Raw genomic sequence first — 15584 nt, 5'->3', positions numbered from 1 at the left:
AACTATGTCTCCAAAAAGTTTTTTTTTTTGTTTTTGTTTTCCAGCAGGAGGAAAGATTTGTTCTGGAAAAACGGGACTTTCTCCTATTCCCCAACATCAACAGTACAGTCCTTTGGGTGTGGGGAGAAAGGATTATTTAGGAAGTCTGAAATGGCACACTTTGCTTCTGGTCAAACTCCTCCTTAAGCTCTTGAAATACATTCCAAGTTTGCAGAATTATGGGGGTGGCAGAAGATCTTCATCTTTCTTTTGTGGTTTCGACTTTCTCTTTTCCGCGTTTTTCTGAATTGTAATAGATGTACTTACTCTTAAACTGAAAAGCAGAGCCATTTGGGCAGTTTGACACTGAGGAATGTGTTTTCAAAGGAAACCACTGGGGAAATGAAACTTTGAATGTATTGCTCTTTTAATTTGTTTGTGCTAATGTAAAGATCTTGCTAGTGTTTGCAATGACCAAGGGCACCTTTCCGGGTATGCTTTGTGAGGGTCCCAAACGTGTGCAGGAAGCACTCAGCCACTAGATAGAGCCTGGCGTGTGGTGTGAGAAGGTGGGAGCTGAGCCACGTCCACACCAGGAGGATTCTTTGCTATCACAAGACCTTTAGCATGAAGTGTACAAGCTTAGTTTGGAGACTTTGGTAGCTTATGTCAGGGACCAAACAGATTTCAAGCCTGATGTAGCCTGAAAAAAATGTGAGTGCTGCATCTCAGATGCTGTCCTGTTCTTAATGCTCACACACGGGGAAATGTCCCCTGGGGTGACCTTGTCTCTCAATAGGTAGGTCTGGACCCTGGGGCTGTCTTATGTGGGTCTTAGCTGCAATGGAGAAAAATGACAGGCTAATTGAAGGTGCATTGCTGCCACTAGACAAAAAGGGAAAGACCCTGTTTGGCAAAAAGCAGAGACATTATGGCAAAAATGAATGTTGACAGTGTTTTGACAGGTGGGAATACAGTCCTCTATAAGATTCACAGATGGAGAAAGCAGATGATCTATCTCAGCAGTGAATTAAATGATGCTTTCCAAAGCATGAAGGAGATGTGGCTGTACAGAACCACTCCTCACTCATTCTAACTCGTATGCAATTCCATTTGCCACAGGTGAGTGAAGGATGAGCTGTATTCACAGGAAGTCCTTGCTTTCTAGTTTGCCAGACACAAAACCAGAATTCTGGCCACTGGCAGCTTGTTTGTTGAATGTCTGGTGTGCAGGCAGAGCTCAAACCTGTGGCCATTTGCCATGACAAAAGCAGCCAGAGGCTATTGCTGTTAACTCTCTATGCTCAGTCTTAGAGCAAGATTTCTTGTAGTTGTCCTACAAATGCTGAATTTTCGTGGAACTGGGAAAGTGTCATAACAGCTGGAGGGTGTATTTCCACAGTCTTCTAGTGTGTACTCAATCCCACAGATTTAGAGCAGAGGTATAGTGGCAACATTTTGTGAGCCTGCAGAATTTTCTTACTGAATATAGGAACAGTGACAAAGCTTGGTCTTCTGGCAAAGAGGGAGATTAAAAATGTGGTTGTCTAAGTTGTGTTGTCAGCTCTGTCAAGGATTTGCTGTGTTGGGGTGGGGGTGGGGGCAGTGTTACTCTTGCTCACTCAGTTTCCTCCTTTATGAATAGGAATAACTTGTTCTTACGTAGTTGGTTTATCTCTCCGTATATGAGAATTGTATATCAAAACAAGTATGAAATGATAAATCATGTCAATCAGTAACTATCCTTGGTATCTGAAAGAAAGATTAGGAAAAACAAAGATTGTTTCCTAGGAACAAGGAAAATAAGAGTTTTTGTTTATCTCATTTTATTTTCTTTTGAAAGGTAATTTTAAGTTACAAATTAAAAAATTCTACCTTACGTACAGACTTGGTAATTATGTTATTGAATGAATTTAAATGCATGGTTAAACCAACTAAGTGTGTTTGAGAGCACTTCTACCTCCCATCCAGTTTTACCTAGCAATGCTTTAGATATTTCTGCATTTCTAGTGAGTTAGCCTCACTGTGGAGCCATGAATGTGACCAAGACTGGGTCACTATGCTGCCTCGTTGCAAATATAGTAGAAATTAAGTTTCACAGTGGATCTATTTTTGTTCTTTAAAGTTTCTGCTTCAGCATTTCTGTGCCTTTTCTCTGTGAGGTTGGCTAGGAAATACTTCTAGGCATTAACTACTGCTCTTCTTATTGCCAGATATTGCTGTAGATAAAACTGAGGACTGTTGTGTGCTTGATTTGTGGTTTCTCAGTGAAAATGGGACCCAGGATCTCCACAGATGTGCCCTTGCAATCTGAGGAACAGCCAGTTTTCTGGTTGTTTTTGTATCTGACTTGCTTGCCTTCTGAAACTGTAGCCCTTAAGGCTGTAATCAAGAAACTATCATCTGTCCCCCTTCAGGACAGAACTTAAAAGCATGGGAAAAAAAAAAAAAAAAAGATCTAGGCTGCTGTTGCTTTTCAGGAAAAGGTTTGTAACCTGCAGCGTGCTCAGATTTAAAAGGTACAAAAATGTACCATAAATTAGAGTGAGCTGGACTGACCACAGCTGAACCATTTTCCTTGCTTTGTGAGAGTGTTTAATCTGCTGTGGGAAGCAAAAGCTTTGTTGTTAATGTGGTCTCTGTGGGGGGAAGATATTTTAGATGGGTTTTTGGGTCAGAGAGGAGAAGAGAGCGAGAAGGGCAGCACACCACGTCTCCAGGCAGACCCAGTAGCAGGTGAGTGACTGGGAAGAAGTAAATCCTCAGTGTTAATGCTAGCTGGATTTTGTTTTGCCAAGAGCTGTGCTCTCACCCCAGGTGTGACAAGCCACTTGAAATGCCCCGTCTGCTAGAAGAGAGGGGGACAGCCAGTCAGCTAGGAGAGGGCATGTCCTGGGGGGCTGCAGGATGCTCCTCAAAGGCCAGTAGCACCAGGAGGCTGCTGTGGGACTGCTTGCTGAGGAGTACAGCAGGGCAGTTCTCCTGGGGGACAGTGACAGCCACACAGATGCAGTGTGGCTCTCAGGTTGCTGCCTCGGCAGCTGGCTGCGGGATGGGTTCTGCTTTCTTGCATGAAGTGGGCTGTGCGGCAGGAGGACATCTCTGTTCCTGCTGGTTCGGGTTGGCAAAGCAGGCTTTAGGCTGTGGAAATGTCCAAAAAAAAAAAAAAAAGAAAGAGACAAATCAGTCATCTCTAAGTGAGCAGCTTGTAGCCTGCTCTGGTTTACACGGCTGTCTGCCACAGCTTCTGGTGAGGCTGTCTGTGATTTGGGAGCTACAAACCAGGCATCCAGTTCACGTCTCTCTCTAAAATTGCTGTAAGCTGCTGCCAGATGTAGTCTCTGCCTGTGCCCTTTTCAGATGGCACGTGCATGTTAAAGAGGGCACGGTTAATGATGCAGTGTGGCTGGAAATCCCCCTTAAATATCCTCGAGGTTATACCTAGCATTCAAAAGAGACTTGATTGTGTGCTGAGTACAGATTATCCCTGATCTCTTACGTGGTCCAGGACATACCATTTGGCTTCCAGAAAGGAGCCCTTGCGTTCCTTAAGGAAGAGAATTCCCAGGCTCTGCCTGGTGGATCAGGTTCCTCCTCTGTGACCGGGCACGTCTTTCAGATTTTTTTTTTCATTTTAATTTACTGCAGGCTGTGTCAGCAGTGATTGTGGTAGTCCAGCAGATGTAGTAAAAAGGACAAAAAAAGTCCAAGTTTGAGTGGTGATAGCCTTTATATTGCACTAGCTTGCTTTAGGGAAAGAAGAAAAAAAGCTTTCAGGATCAATGTTTCTTGTTAAGCCAGGACAAAGCAAAAAGTGTAAGGTGTAGCAGTAGGCTGCTAATTCACGTTTTGTAAAGAGTGACAATGCTAAATTACCTCAGAGTAAGCATGGGTAATGAGATACCTTTCACGCAGAGCTGAAACAAGGCGGGGATGGAGTGCTGGAAGAGTGGGGGAATGGTGGATATTTTGGGTTCATTGCCTGGAGGACAAGGCAGCCTCCCAAGGATGCTTAATATTGCCTGTGTTATAAATGCTGCCAAGCAGCAGCTGTTATGGATGGACACTTATTTACAGGAGTCTCAGCGTCGAACAGGCTCGAAGCACGCGCCGTGGCCAGCGTTAACCCTGCTGAAGCGCAGCGCTAGGAGCCTGTACGGAAAGCGACGCTGTGCTTTCCTCTTCTTTGGATGAGGTGGAGAATGTTAACAACCGAGGTAGAAAATTTAATTTTCAATGCAATGACTTGTGATGATTTTAACTGTGAAATAGTCACCTCTATGAGATGCTTGCAGTCCCTGGCTTGTGGTGCGGTGCGCTGTTAAACAGCACTGGCTGGCCAGCAACTGCTTTCCACGCAGAAACAAGAATTCTGAGGTAACTTTCACTGACGTTTGGAGTAAAAGGAATTAAAATCGTTTTCCCTTCATTAGTTGGCAGAGAACGCAGCAGCACGGTGGGCTGGAGAGCTGGGTGGAAGGAGCGGGCGGGACTGAAGCGGCACCGGAGCCCCGGGCCGTACCGAGCCGTGCAGCGGCCGCCGGGCGGCGCTGCGAGCTCGGGGCGGCGGCGGCGCCTCCTCCTCCCCTCACGGGCCGGGGCCGGGCCGGGGCGGGGCCGCTCCCCGCGGCTGCTGCGGGCCCGCGTCCGCTGGCGGCTGGGCGGGAGGCGCCGGGGAGCCGCTGCCTGCGGAGGTACCGGGGGTGTGAGGGGCCGGGGCGGTGGGTGGCGGCCGGGAGCCTTTGTTCGGGGCCGGGGTCCCTCGGCTGCGGGCGGCTCTGTCAGGAGGTGGCCGGGCGCGGAGCGGCACCGAGCGACCCAGGCAGGTCGGCAGGCACCGGCGGGGAGGTAAAATGGCTGACTGCGTGGTGTGGACGTCGGGGCAGGAGTTAGCCGCGTCCGACTGCCGTGCTGCTAACTGGGGTGAGGGCTGCCCGCCCGTCCGTCCATCCCTGGATGAATCGGCGCTTTGTCAAGCCCAGGGACAAAACCCAGGCTTGCCCCAAAAGTGTGGTGTTGGGGAGCAGGAGCGGGACCCGTCTGGTGGAGCTGGGTGCCCAGCTGCTCTCAAACACCTTGAAGTTAACAATGCTCATCCCTGGCGTGCTTTATTTCCAGACCTGGCTTTAAGCATCTTTAATGTAGTGCCTACATCTGCTGCCTCTGCCGTGGTTCTGTGTTGAGGTGTCGTGGTTGTGGCATCGCCATTAGTCCCCATGGTCACCGCTCGTATCGGCGTGTGCCATGGTGCGGCAAGTATCTTGTGCTTGCAAGAAGTGCAGCAAGTCTTAGGTTAGCACAAGTTCTGCCATCCTTTGGAAAGGAGATGTCTCTGAGAGCACCTGTGTGGGGTTAGATGGTGTATCCGATAGGCACTGTGAAGGTTTCTGACTCCGTATGGGCACCACAAGAGGATCGAGTGCGCCGTCCACAAGGCGAGGGGTGAAAGAACTCATTAAAGCATTGTACATCACAGACCCTTCTCTTCCCTTCTCTTCCCTTCTCTTCCCTTCTCTTCCCTTCTCTTCCCTTCTCTTCCCTTCTCTTCCCTTCTCTTCCCTTCTCTTCCCTTCTCTTCCCTTCTCTTCCCTTCTCTTCCCTTCTCTTCCCTTCTCTTCCCTTCTCTTCCCTTCTCTTCCCTTCTCTTCCCTTCTCTTCCCTTCTCTTCCCTTCTCTTCCCTTCTCTTCCCTTCTCTTCCCTTCTCTTCCCGTCCCATCACATCTGTAGGGCAAGAAACCAACACCAGGGCATGGGAGTTCACTTTTAACTACATGTGTTAGCCCTTTCAAACATTGTGCAAGACTTGCTGTACTGTCTTTAGAAGGGCAAATGTACATTGCAAGCCTACGATTGCTTCTGGGGGAAGGGAGAATAAAGTGTGGCAAATGAGAGGAGGAAGTGGGAGAGAGAAATTGGAAACATAAGCAAAGCCATTAATTTTTCCCACTGTGCGCTCTTAAGAAACTGCTGGCAATACACTGAAGACATTCTGCCTCATGGAAGTGTCATGGACTTTCTTCACATGATCCTCTGAGATCATCCGGTTTCTCTGAGCTCTGTGGGAACAGAAATTCCTCATGCTGGATTCTGATCTCATCTTCCTTCGGCAGCAGTCGTAGCAATGGCTTGGGAATCAGGGAGGAAGGTGAGGAAAGAGCAAGCGGAGCAGTTTGGAGAACAGCTTAGTGCTGTCGTAGGCCACTCTGGACACTGCCTTTCCTCCCTCTGCATGCTCAGTGTGGTCAGAGCTGGGACAAACATGAATGTACCGGCCTAAGTTAAACTCTCTGGTGGTGTGCTCCGTGTGTTTAGTGCAGCTTACATGCCAGGCTGTCCTATAAATCTGACCTTATGTTTCATTCATCCTTTTTGTTGTGCTAATGAAGAACAAACTGAAATGGAAAGCGGTGACTTGAGTGATTGTATGCTTCAAGCTTGGGGAATTTCCTGAGTTTGATGAAACACAAAAATAAAGGCTTTTTTTTTCTTCTTCTTTTCCCTAATAGCTATATACGTAGTCTTTTAAATTCTCAGAGCCTTTGTATGTTGAAATAAGAGGTATCTAAGCAGCTTCTCTTGTTTGTTGGAGGATTATTAGCAAAATTTGGGAAGGCTGCAGCAGTGATGACCAGCCCTTGAGTCTGTAACCTGATCCACAGCTTTTTCTCTTCAACTGGGAAAGGAAGTAACAGCTCCTATTACACCCTTATGTAACCTCACCATTCACATCCTCCAGAACAAGGGAAACCAGAGCTTGATTTCTGATGTATAAACTAACATCAAGGCATGCTTTGTCATAAAGAAGCAGTAAAAAATAACATTAATTTTCAGTTGTTTTGCAGTTCCTAGGGTGAAAAAAAAAGAGGTTTTTCTTTTGTGTTGATGGGGTATTGGGAAGAGCTGCAGCTCTTTGTTGTGTGCTGTGCGATATCTGTTGCAGAGCATACCAGAATCGTACAAGTTTGTGAGTCTTTTTCCTGGTGGGTCTGAGCATCAGTTGCAAAACGTTCACCCGTTACAACTGTGTCCCAGCTTGCTTGTAGATTGTAAAAGCTTTGCTCTTACGCTTTGCATGACTCCAGACTTCAGTGTCTGAACCAATTGTGGAGGCCAGGATCTCTCCATTTTGCTTTTGGACTTTATCCCCATCTTGGGAGAGAGTGGTAAGGGAAGAGAAAGGTGAAGTTCTCAAAACTTTTCCACGCGCTTTCGCACATATATATACATACGCACACATCCTGGAGCCACTGGCATGTCATGTGTTTGCAGTTCCATGCTGTATCTGGTGGGCTGGGAAATGCGTGGCTTGCTCCTCAGGGACCAGCCTGGCCTGTGACAGGCTCTTCTGTGAGTAGAGCTGGAATGTGCTTTTATGGCATGCATGGCCATTTTCGGTGAGTCCTTCTGGTTTTGATACTTTGCTCCGGGTTTGAGAACCCTATTGTAAAACCAAGCTGTTTATCTCGCTGTTTACTTATCTTGATTTTAAGTAACAGTAGGGTCTTTGGAGTTATCTGCAGACCTGACATTTTTGACTAATGTATCATCCAAATGCAGGGCTAGGCCGATCCAGGTTGTCTTTTTGCATGTAAAGAGCTAAGCGCACAGCTTTTGGAGAAAACCATGCAGACAGGGTTAGCACTTTTCTCTCTCGACTCCTTGTTACTGTGAGATGTCCCGTATGGCATTGGCAAACATGCTTCTGTCCTTTTCTTGGTATATTTCAGTTCTGTTAATAAACTCTCTGCAGTGATGGAAGTGTTTCACTGGGAGAGAGTGAAGTTTCAAAATCCAGTTTCACAGCTGAAGACAACCAACCGAGTCCCTTTCTCAGATGCAAGCCCTCGTGGGAATCGTTCTGGGCAGGCAGTTTAGCAGGAGAAGTGGGCCCCAGCAGCAAGAGCAGCACCTTTCCATCCAGTGGAAAACCTGTGTGCAGACTAATACTCCAGTTTGTGTATTGAAAGCAGTCGAGCCTAAGCAGCTAGACTTAGTATTTCTTCAAACAAGCTGAAGGCCCACCACAAGGAATCCAAATATCAGAGTCCCAAGGAGCGCAGGAGAGGAACATCTGCTGTGTCACAGAGATCTTTTCTGTGAAAAGTAAAGATACCAGGAAAAAGCATATAGGAAGAAGAGAAGAGGGGATAATTAAGAGGAATAAATGCTGAGTAACCGAAGGTTCGGTGGGTTACTGTGGGAATTACTTGCTGTAGGTTTCTTTATTTTCCAAATACAGTCATTGAGGGTGAGACTCGTTTTTTCCCACTGTCAGCAGAAAACAATTTTAAAAAGTTTGTGACCACAGCCTGATCAGCAGTGGTACAAGTTTCCTGGGCCCACAAGTATGCTCTGTATGCAAGTTCTCTTGCTTTTCTTTCCCTGCTTCCTTTTCTGTAGTTTTCCATGATTTTCATAGTATGTTCTAAAGTGCTGCTGAGGGTACTAAGAATTAGGAATAGGAAAAATTAAACTGCAGAAGTTGCTACAATGGAAGAAAACCAGGTACAGAGCAATTGCATTCTGAAATGTTTCTGCTCTCTTATAGGAAGCTTGCATTTTCTTTGTGGAGTCTATTTTTCCTTGTATCTGCAAGAGAGCAGTGGTGTCTGAGTATCTTTTTAAAGGCTTGGCCTGAAGGTAACTGTTTCTTATGCACAATATATCATATGTAATGTCCTGACACTGTATTTTAGTCCTGCCTGCTGACCTTTGAAAAACTGCACCTCTGAAAGGAAACAGGGAAAACGCTGGATGATAAAGTGCTGTGTTCTGTATCTTGGAAAAGCAGGGGCAAAGGAAGTTGCACTTACCCCTGTGTTGTGATGCCTTTGTGTTCAAAGTGTCTGCAGAAGCTAATGGTGCCCTTTTAGTTCAAAGAGGTAGCCTTAAAGTCCTTCCTGCACAGGACCCTTTGGGTGGCAGTGTGTTGAGAAGTTGGTTCTGCTTTTGGGAAGGCTGGTGAGATGAGTGAAGTTGGTATTAATCCTTGCCATTGTTCCTCCCAGGAAGCAAATAAGCCGCCTAACAGAGGGGTGCTGGAGATGCTGGCTGAGTGTTGAAGAGGTCCATTTATTTTCTGGGACTCCAGGGGCTGGTTAACTCTCTGCCAAGCAGCTTTGCTAGAGCTGCTTCTTTGGGTGCGGAGAAGGCTTCTGCTGGTGGGACTCACATTTATCAGACATGACAGAAGGAATATCTGAGAAGTCTTAACTCGTAGCAGAAATATCAGCTCCTCTCCCTTTTCGTCAGTGGAGGCTTAGACAGAGGTCAGAAGGAAAATGGTGGTGGCTGAGGGGCAGAGATGATTTTTGGGAGTAGTTAAACGTAGAGGCTAAACTATCTGGTTACTGAGAGTCTGAAGAAGCCTCCCAGCTTTTATGTGTCAGTAGGTCTGTGCCCGTTGGAGCAGTTGACTTTTGTTGTACAGGGTAAATTAGAGTAGTGCTGGTCAAGGCGAAGCTTTGGAGAAGGAAAAGGAAATGGAAAATAATCCCTATTCCTTGGAGGGAATATTCCTGGTCATGGTGAAGAAATATTGCTGCCACGATGTACCAGGAATCTTCTCTGCATCCTTGGTTAACCCTGTTCAGCCAAGATGGGCTCAAATAAGAGAGTGAGCAGAAAAGGGCTGCTGTGGTGGGCCAGGGCATGGAGAAGCAACCAAGAGGAGCATCGGAAATCCTGGGTATGCTTTATCCAAAATGAGGACTGGGAGAAGGTCCTCCCTAAATATTTTCCTGTGATGTAGGAAAGGAAACATTAAGGAGAAAGAAAACATTTAAATTTCAAAACAAAGCACCAAGAGCATCGGGACAAGCAAGAAGCGGATATTAGCTGACCATGAATACTAGAAATTAGGCATATTGCAGGCACTATTTCTCATGAAACATGAGAAGACTGAAAAATTGCACTCCGGAGAGCTGTAGCATACAGTAGTCACAGTTGGATGAGACAGTGGGTTTGGCACCAGCCTCGAACGTGCAGAACAGATAGAGCTGCTGTCGTCATTGTTCGGTTACCAGCTGTCAGGCCGCGGGAGTTAAAAGGACTCTGGAGGTTACCTTGAGTGATCAAAGAGCCTGAGGCTGTGTTGAAACCAAGTTCACTCCGGGAGAAACCCCTGTAAATCTTCTGACAAGCAAGGGTGCAGCCGGAGCTCCTCATACCCCGCAGCAGATTCCTGACCTGGGGGAAGCTTGCAGGTGTCCCGCTGTGAACGGGGCTTTTGGCGTCCTAAAACTGCCAGCCCGATGGTAGTGCCTGCTGAAACACAGTGATGGAAAACGCACTGTCTGTGAACTTCAATAAAAAAGCTGTATGCTGGCTTCTAACCTCGTGGATGTTTGGAGCAGAGTGGTTACTCGAAATGCAGCTTTCTGAACTGCCCACATTGTCTCGGATACCTCTCAGTAAGCACTAGGATACACAGGTATAGCTGGTGATGTCTTGACTTAAAAATTGATGGCTTTTATGCTAATGACTTCAGGTGAACTAATGAAAGTGACCTCAGGATGAAAAATGACCAAACTGTGGATGTTGTTCCACACTTGAGACAAGCAAACACATCTAACAGTGCCTGTAATTTATCTGGGCTTCCTCTGCCATTCAATAAGTGCTTGTTTAGCTTGGGGTAGGGCAAATATTGCTTCCTGTTCCTGCAACGTTTGTATCCAGATATCTTGATGTCCTTCCCCACTGCTTTTCTGTAAAAACCCCAGTGTTTTGCTGTAGAGAAAGTGATGTGCGGGAGGGACAGTGGTGGCGAGCTGTAGGGTGAAAACTTGCCCTGTCCTGTTCCCTTAGCAGCTGGTCCTGGGAGAAATGGGACCAGCTGAGTCTGATTTCCTGTAGGTTTTTCTCTGGTGCTGGGCTGGCTTGCAAAAAGACACTGACATCCATTTGAAGCCTTGCTGCAGATAGGGAATTTTTTAAGGCCGTTCTCCTGCAGTGGTTCCGTGGTACTTCAAAAAGTGTTTGCTCTCCTCGCAACCCATGTCTCTGCTGGGACACTGAGGCACAGACCTCCTCTCCTGCCTGCTTTAACAAATGTGTGGAAGGTGAGCTGTCCTGTTGGCCTTTACTCCCTGTCGTTTGTGTACAGCTCAACGTCAGGTGTGCATTAGAGAGCAGGCACACAGACCAAGACGTGCACGAGCTGTGACACCTCCAGCTCTTCTGGGATGGGATCTCCTGGAGCTCCTCGTTAGCGCTGTGTTTGTTCGTACCATCTTTCTAGTCAGGTTCAGCGACGGCCGTGATGACTTCCTGTGGCTGCTGCTTCTCCTGCTGCGGGCAAAGCTGCGGCTTTACCTGTTGTTATTTCACGCTCTGCACATCTTGGAGGTTTGTCACTGACTGCTGAGCACGGAGTGCACACGAACATTTGAGAAGATCACGATGTGCTCTGCTCTAACCCCTTGGTTTTAAGGCATCTCGCACCAATGTAGCAGACTGCTTCTTACTCCACTTTCCCCACCATGGGCAGATTTCTTCTGCCTACAGTGGGGATGTGTGGTTTCTGTTTGCACTGGAGGACACAGCAGCTTGCTCCATGCCTGGCAGCTTGCGTCGAAAGGAAAGCAAAAACACTGCAATAATACAAGTAGAAATTAAAGATGCAGATTACTGTTGATGGCTGGATTGCTCCCAGAGGAGTGAAACCTCACTTGAAAGAAGTGTTTTGACTTTGGGAAGCTGGTTGTTTCCACATAGTATTTTGCGAGGATCTGCTGGGGGGGATCTTCTGAAGGCAAGCTCTGGTGTGGTAACAAGCTTCTGCTGTGTCACATAGAGCAAACAAAGACAATCCCCCAAAATAAATAAGTGCTGCCCTGCTTTTCACGCCCCTGTTCTGCAACAGCTATGCAAACCTAACCTTTGGATTGGGCAGTATCCCAAAAATAGGCAGAAGATTTCAAGCGGTAGGTTGAAAAATAAAGATAACCAGTTCAAAAGGCAATCCCCTGCTCATCCAGCACTAAAGCTATTTTTTAATTAATTAATTTATTTATTTTAAAGAATGAGGCTGTTTTCTTTGTGTTTATGTCCTGCACTAGCAACTAACTTTTAAAAATGTGCTTCTATGAAGAACACTGTCAATTTGAAATGCAGCCTTTAGGGGAAGAAGGCAGAAGCTCTGACAACTTCTGATTTTACATTCACGTTTTGTCCCTCGTTTTGAGAAAGATTTAAGACAATCATAGCAAGGTATGAACAAAAAAAAGACTCCCCTTTCCTCCTGAATATTTTATCCTTTTCTGTAGCTGTGGACCTGGAATGATTATAAAACTGTGTGGTTAGACAATGACTAAGAAAAGCCTAAATGCAAGAAACCGCTGTGGATCCTGTTTCTGCTGAAGTCAGTGGGAATTTGACCAGAATTTTGGACAGCAAAACAGCTTTGTTAGTGAAGACCTAATTTCCAGATGCACAGAAAATGCTAAAGGTGTTCTCACTGTAAAATAGAAGTGATTTAAAGGAGGAAGAAAAAAAGGGGGGTTTCCAGGCTCCAGAGTAGCCAGAAAAGGCTACTACACACCTATAATCTTTGAAACCTGCCAATATAATCCAAAATGTAAAGGAACTTCTGCAGAACTAAAATGGAGCTCCAAACATCTTTAGATTATTTTAAGACTGTTATTTCAGCAGGTGCTGAGGAAGGCTGCCCTAGCACTGTTGCAGGAACAAAATGCCTTTCCCAAAAGCTAGCGTGACCATGTGAGCAAGCCAGCTCAGCGTTACAGCAAGGCTGCAGGTTGACTTAGGAGATGGATCAGCCCCTGAGTTTAATTACTGGTGACATTTATTGTGTTGTGGTTGCAAAACAATCATTAGAAGTAATTTGAAAACCTGTAGTGCTGGGAGTATGAAGTAGAAATAGTAGAAAAGCCGTACCCCACAGTCTCTTACAGCAGGAAATGTCCAAGCTAATGCTATTTGAACTAGGATGCAAGCATAGCAGAAAGCAGCCTTCAAGAAATGCAAACCCGGCCCCCTCTTCCCCTCCTCAGGTCTCATGAATTTGTCCTGTAGTAGGGAAGAGAAGAAGGGCAGGGCTGTGTCTGTGCATGTATACCTCCGTTGTTTCCCTGTTGTGATGAGTCCAGCACACCTTGTATGTGACAGGAGCGTGATGTGTGGGCTTACCAAGGATATGGTAGAGGCACAGAGGAGGCATCTCTCTCACTTTTGGGCGATTCCAATAACAACTAATTACTGTTTAATTGAGATTGTAACCAAGCTGGTGTGAAAAACCACAAACAATCCCGGAAGAATCCCAGCAATAACAACCAAACCTCTCCATATTAATGAAGAAAGTTCAAGCCACTGTGTCAGGAGGATAAAATGTCCCAGTGAACCTCCTGCAAGCTTACAAATGGAGCGTAATTACTGCGCTGTCAGTTCTTCTAAACTGCAGTCGAGCCTTCATCATTAAACTACTACAAGATGATGTTGCTTCATGGGATTGCAGTTGTTTGTTCAGCAGCACTTGAAGTGGCCTATTTCTTCCTTGAAAATTGCACAGGCTGTAGTGAAATGCGTGGGGCTTCCACAGCAGGAGCCAGCACAGTACTCATTTCTCCTACTGGATTCTTTTGGGCAAATCTTTTGTCATCCAAATTGCAGTCACTGGAGCACAACTCTGCAGTAATCTGATGTTGCTAAAGAGCCATTCGCATTGAGCTGATGCCTAATGCAAACATTCCTGCGGTCTCAATACAAACGGACCCTGCAGTGTTACGTTTTACTGGTGCAATTTACTGGAGCTATTTGCTGTTAACTGCTCGGGGAATGTGGTATGCATGAGTACTGGTCAGTGCCTCCAGAAAGTAAAGAGAAGTTGCACAAGGCTTTCAAATAATAGGCCCTGCTTGCTAGGTAAGTTGGTGCAAACATTATCTGATTCAAAAGCCCCAGACTCTGAACTTTCTCAGCCTGGAAAATGCTGATCTGTTCAGTGGGGCTGCGGCACTGCTCAGTGGGAGGAACAGAAATGAGTTCATGAGGTACTCAGACACTGGCCAAAGGAAAAGACAGGAAAGATGGAGAGTCAGCAGATGCATTTTACTTCTTAGGAGTGCTTTTACTGCTGTTGCTGTATTTATCATTTACCACTCCTGCCTGCAGTGCCACGGCAAACCATGCAAGCCACCTCTGCTGCCAGTGGCAACTCCAGCGCAGCAAACGTGACCGGGTGTTGAGCACCGCATGGCTTCAGGATGCAGGTGATGGCTGTTCCTGTTCGACCGAACAAGGGTGATGTGGAAAAACCTGGGCAGATCTGTAATGCTAAGCCAGAAATGTGGTATGACTTCATTTCCCCCGTAGCAGAATGCGAATGTAATTGTACAAGGCTTTTGGAGGGTTTGCCTATTCTCTGTATCCTCCTCTATTTATAGTTGTCACTAGTTCTCATTTCAAGTTGGCTGATGATAAGACTGCTATGGCTCTGTAACTCAGTAATTTTTAATTTGTGGCCAAGAGGGAGAGGAAGGCTTTAGATTCAGCTGGCCTAGCTGGCCACGAGCTCAGTATGGCACTCCCAGGCATTACAAGCAGCAGACGGAGCCGTCCGTGTTTTAAAAAAGCTCCGTGGTTGTCCGACATAAAATAGGTCAAACTTTGAGGGATTACAGAATAACCTTTTTTTTCCTTTTTTTTTTTTTTAAATTTCTGAGGATGGAAATGCGTTGAAAGTGCTCTCACTTCATTGAGTCAATGTCTAGATGTAAGCCCAGTGCTAGGAGGAAGAGATTTGACAAACGACTAGAGAAAAGAGAGATGTTCTGAAATGCTGCCAGTGTTTGCTTTAGGGATAAGGAAGGTAAATTTGGAAGAAAACTCAAGTGGTAAGTGGATGTGGGAGAGCTCAGGAAATGTTTGAGGAAGAATCTGATTTGCAGGCTCTAAGTGTTAGAAAAATTTTGCCTTTTTTCTGAGATAATTTGTTACTATATTAAAATTTTGATAATTGACAGCTGTAATCTTTATACAATACTGTTGTTTTGCTTAATATCAACAAAATGGTATGTTACAGTCATAAAAGCCATGTATTAGGTAAATCAAGGGAGTACCGTGTAGGTTTTTGTTTGTTTCTACTGAATTTCCTATTAGAAATTACAGCACAGTTCAAACAGAGCCTCACTTCCCTCCCTCCCAAAATCTTCTCCCATTCAGCAGCCTTCATGTGAAAAAATTAAACGTGTCCTTGTTTTAAAGGATATAACCCATTTTGTTTCTTTCCTCTAACCTAATTTCCTGTCTGCTGGTGTCTAACCAGCACAGCTGTGGTTTTAATCATTACCGGTCCCTGAGCCACTGAGTGCGTGTTTAGGTCCCATCCTCTCATAGTCCTTGCTCTTGAAAATGGTTCTTGAGGAACATTCATCCTCTTAAAGGATGCCAGAATACATACAGAGGTAGGAGCCGGTTACTTTTATGTACAGCTCTCCAAACTGTGCTGAACGTGCTCACCAGGACCGAGGAGCGAAGATTTCCAGCTGCCAGACACCCTTGTATATGTGGCAAATCCAGATACTTGGATGTGGATTTGGAGTGTTTCTGAGCTTAGTGACATACTGCGGAAAATCTTGATTGAAGT

At 45.9% G+C, this 15584-nt stretch overlaps 1 protein-coding gene across 18 annotated transcripts in view; it reads left to right on the top strand.

Moving 5' to 3' along the window:
• The window catches only part of MYO1B (myosin IB), a 179915-nt gene that overhangs the window by 70896 nt on the left and 93435 nt on the right, over positions 1-15584 (top strand). For 3 of the 18 annotated variants that reach the window (XM_040562207.1, XM_040562203.1, XM_040562197.1), the window contains exon 1: positions 4582-4673. The exons of 8 other annotated variants lie outside the window; for them this stretch is intronic. Coding sequence is in view for 2 of the 10 variants with exons in the window: in XM_040562202.1 (XP_040418136.1) it covers positions 6102-6125 (24 nt within the window). In the remaining 8 variants the exon portion in view is untranslated. Of the gene's footprint in view, positions 1-4581; positions 4828-5934; positions 6126-8601; positions 8621-14189; positions 14209-15584 lie in introns of those variants that run through there. 7 more of the 18 variants (XM_040562208.1, XM_040562204.1, XM_040562209.1 and 4 more) reach the window with 6 other exon arrangements.

Source organism: Cygnus olor, chromosome 6 (assembly GCF_009769625.2).
Source record: "Cygnus olor isolate bCygOlo1 chromosome 6, bCygOlo1.pri.v2, whole genome shotgun sequence".
NCBI lineage: Eukaryota > Metazoa > Chordata > Aves > Anseriformes > Anatidae > Cygnus > Cygnus olor.
Note: the sequence above shows the minus strand (reverse complement) of the source record. Positions and strands in the feature narration are given on the sequence as shown.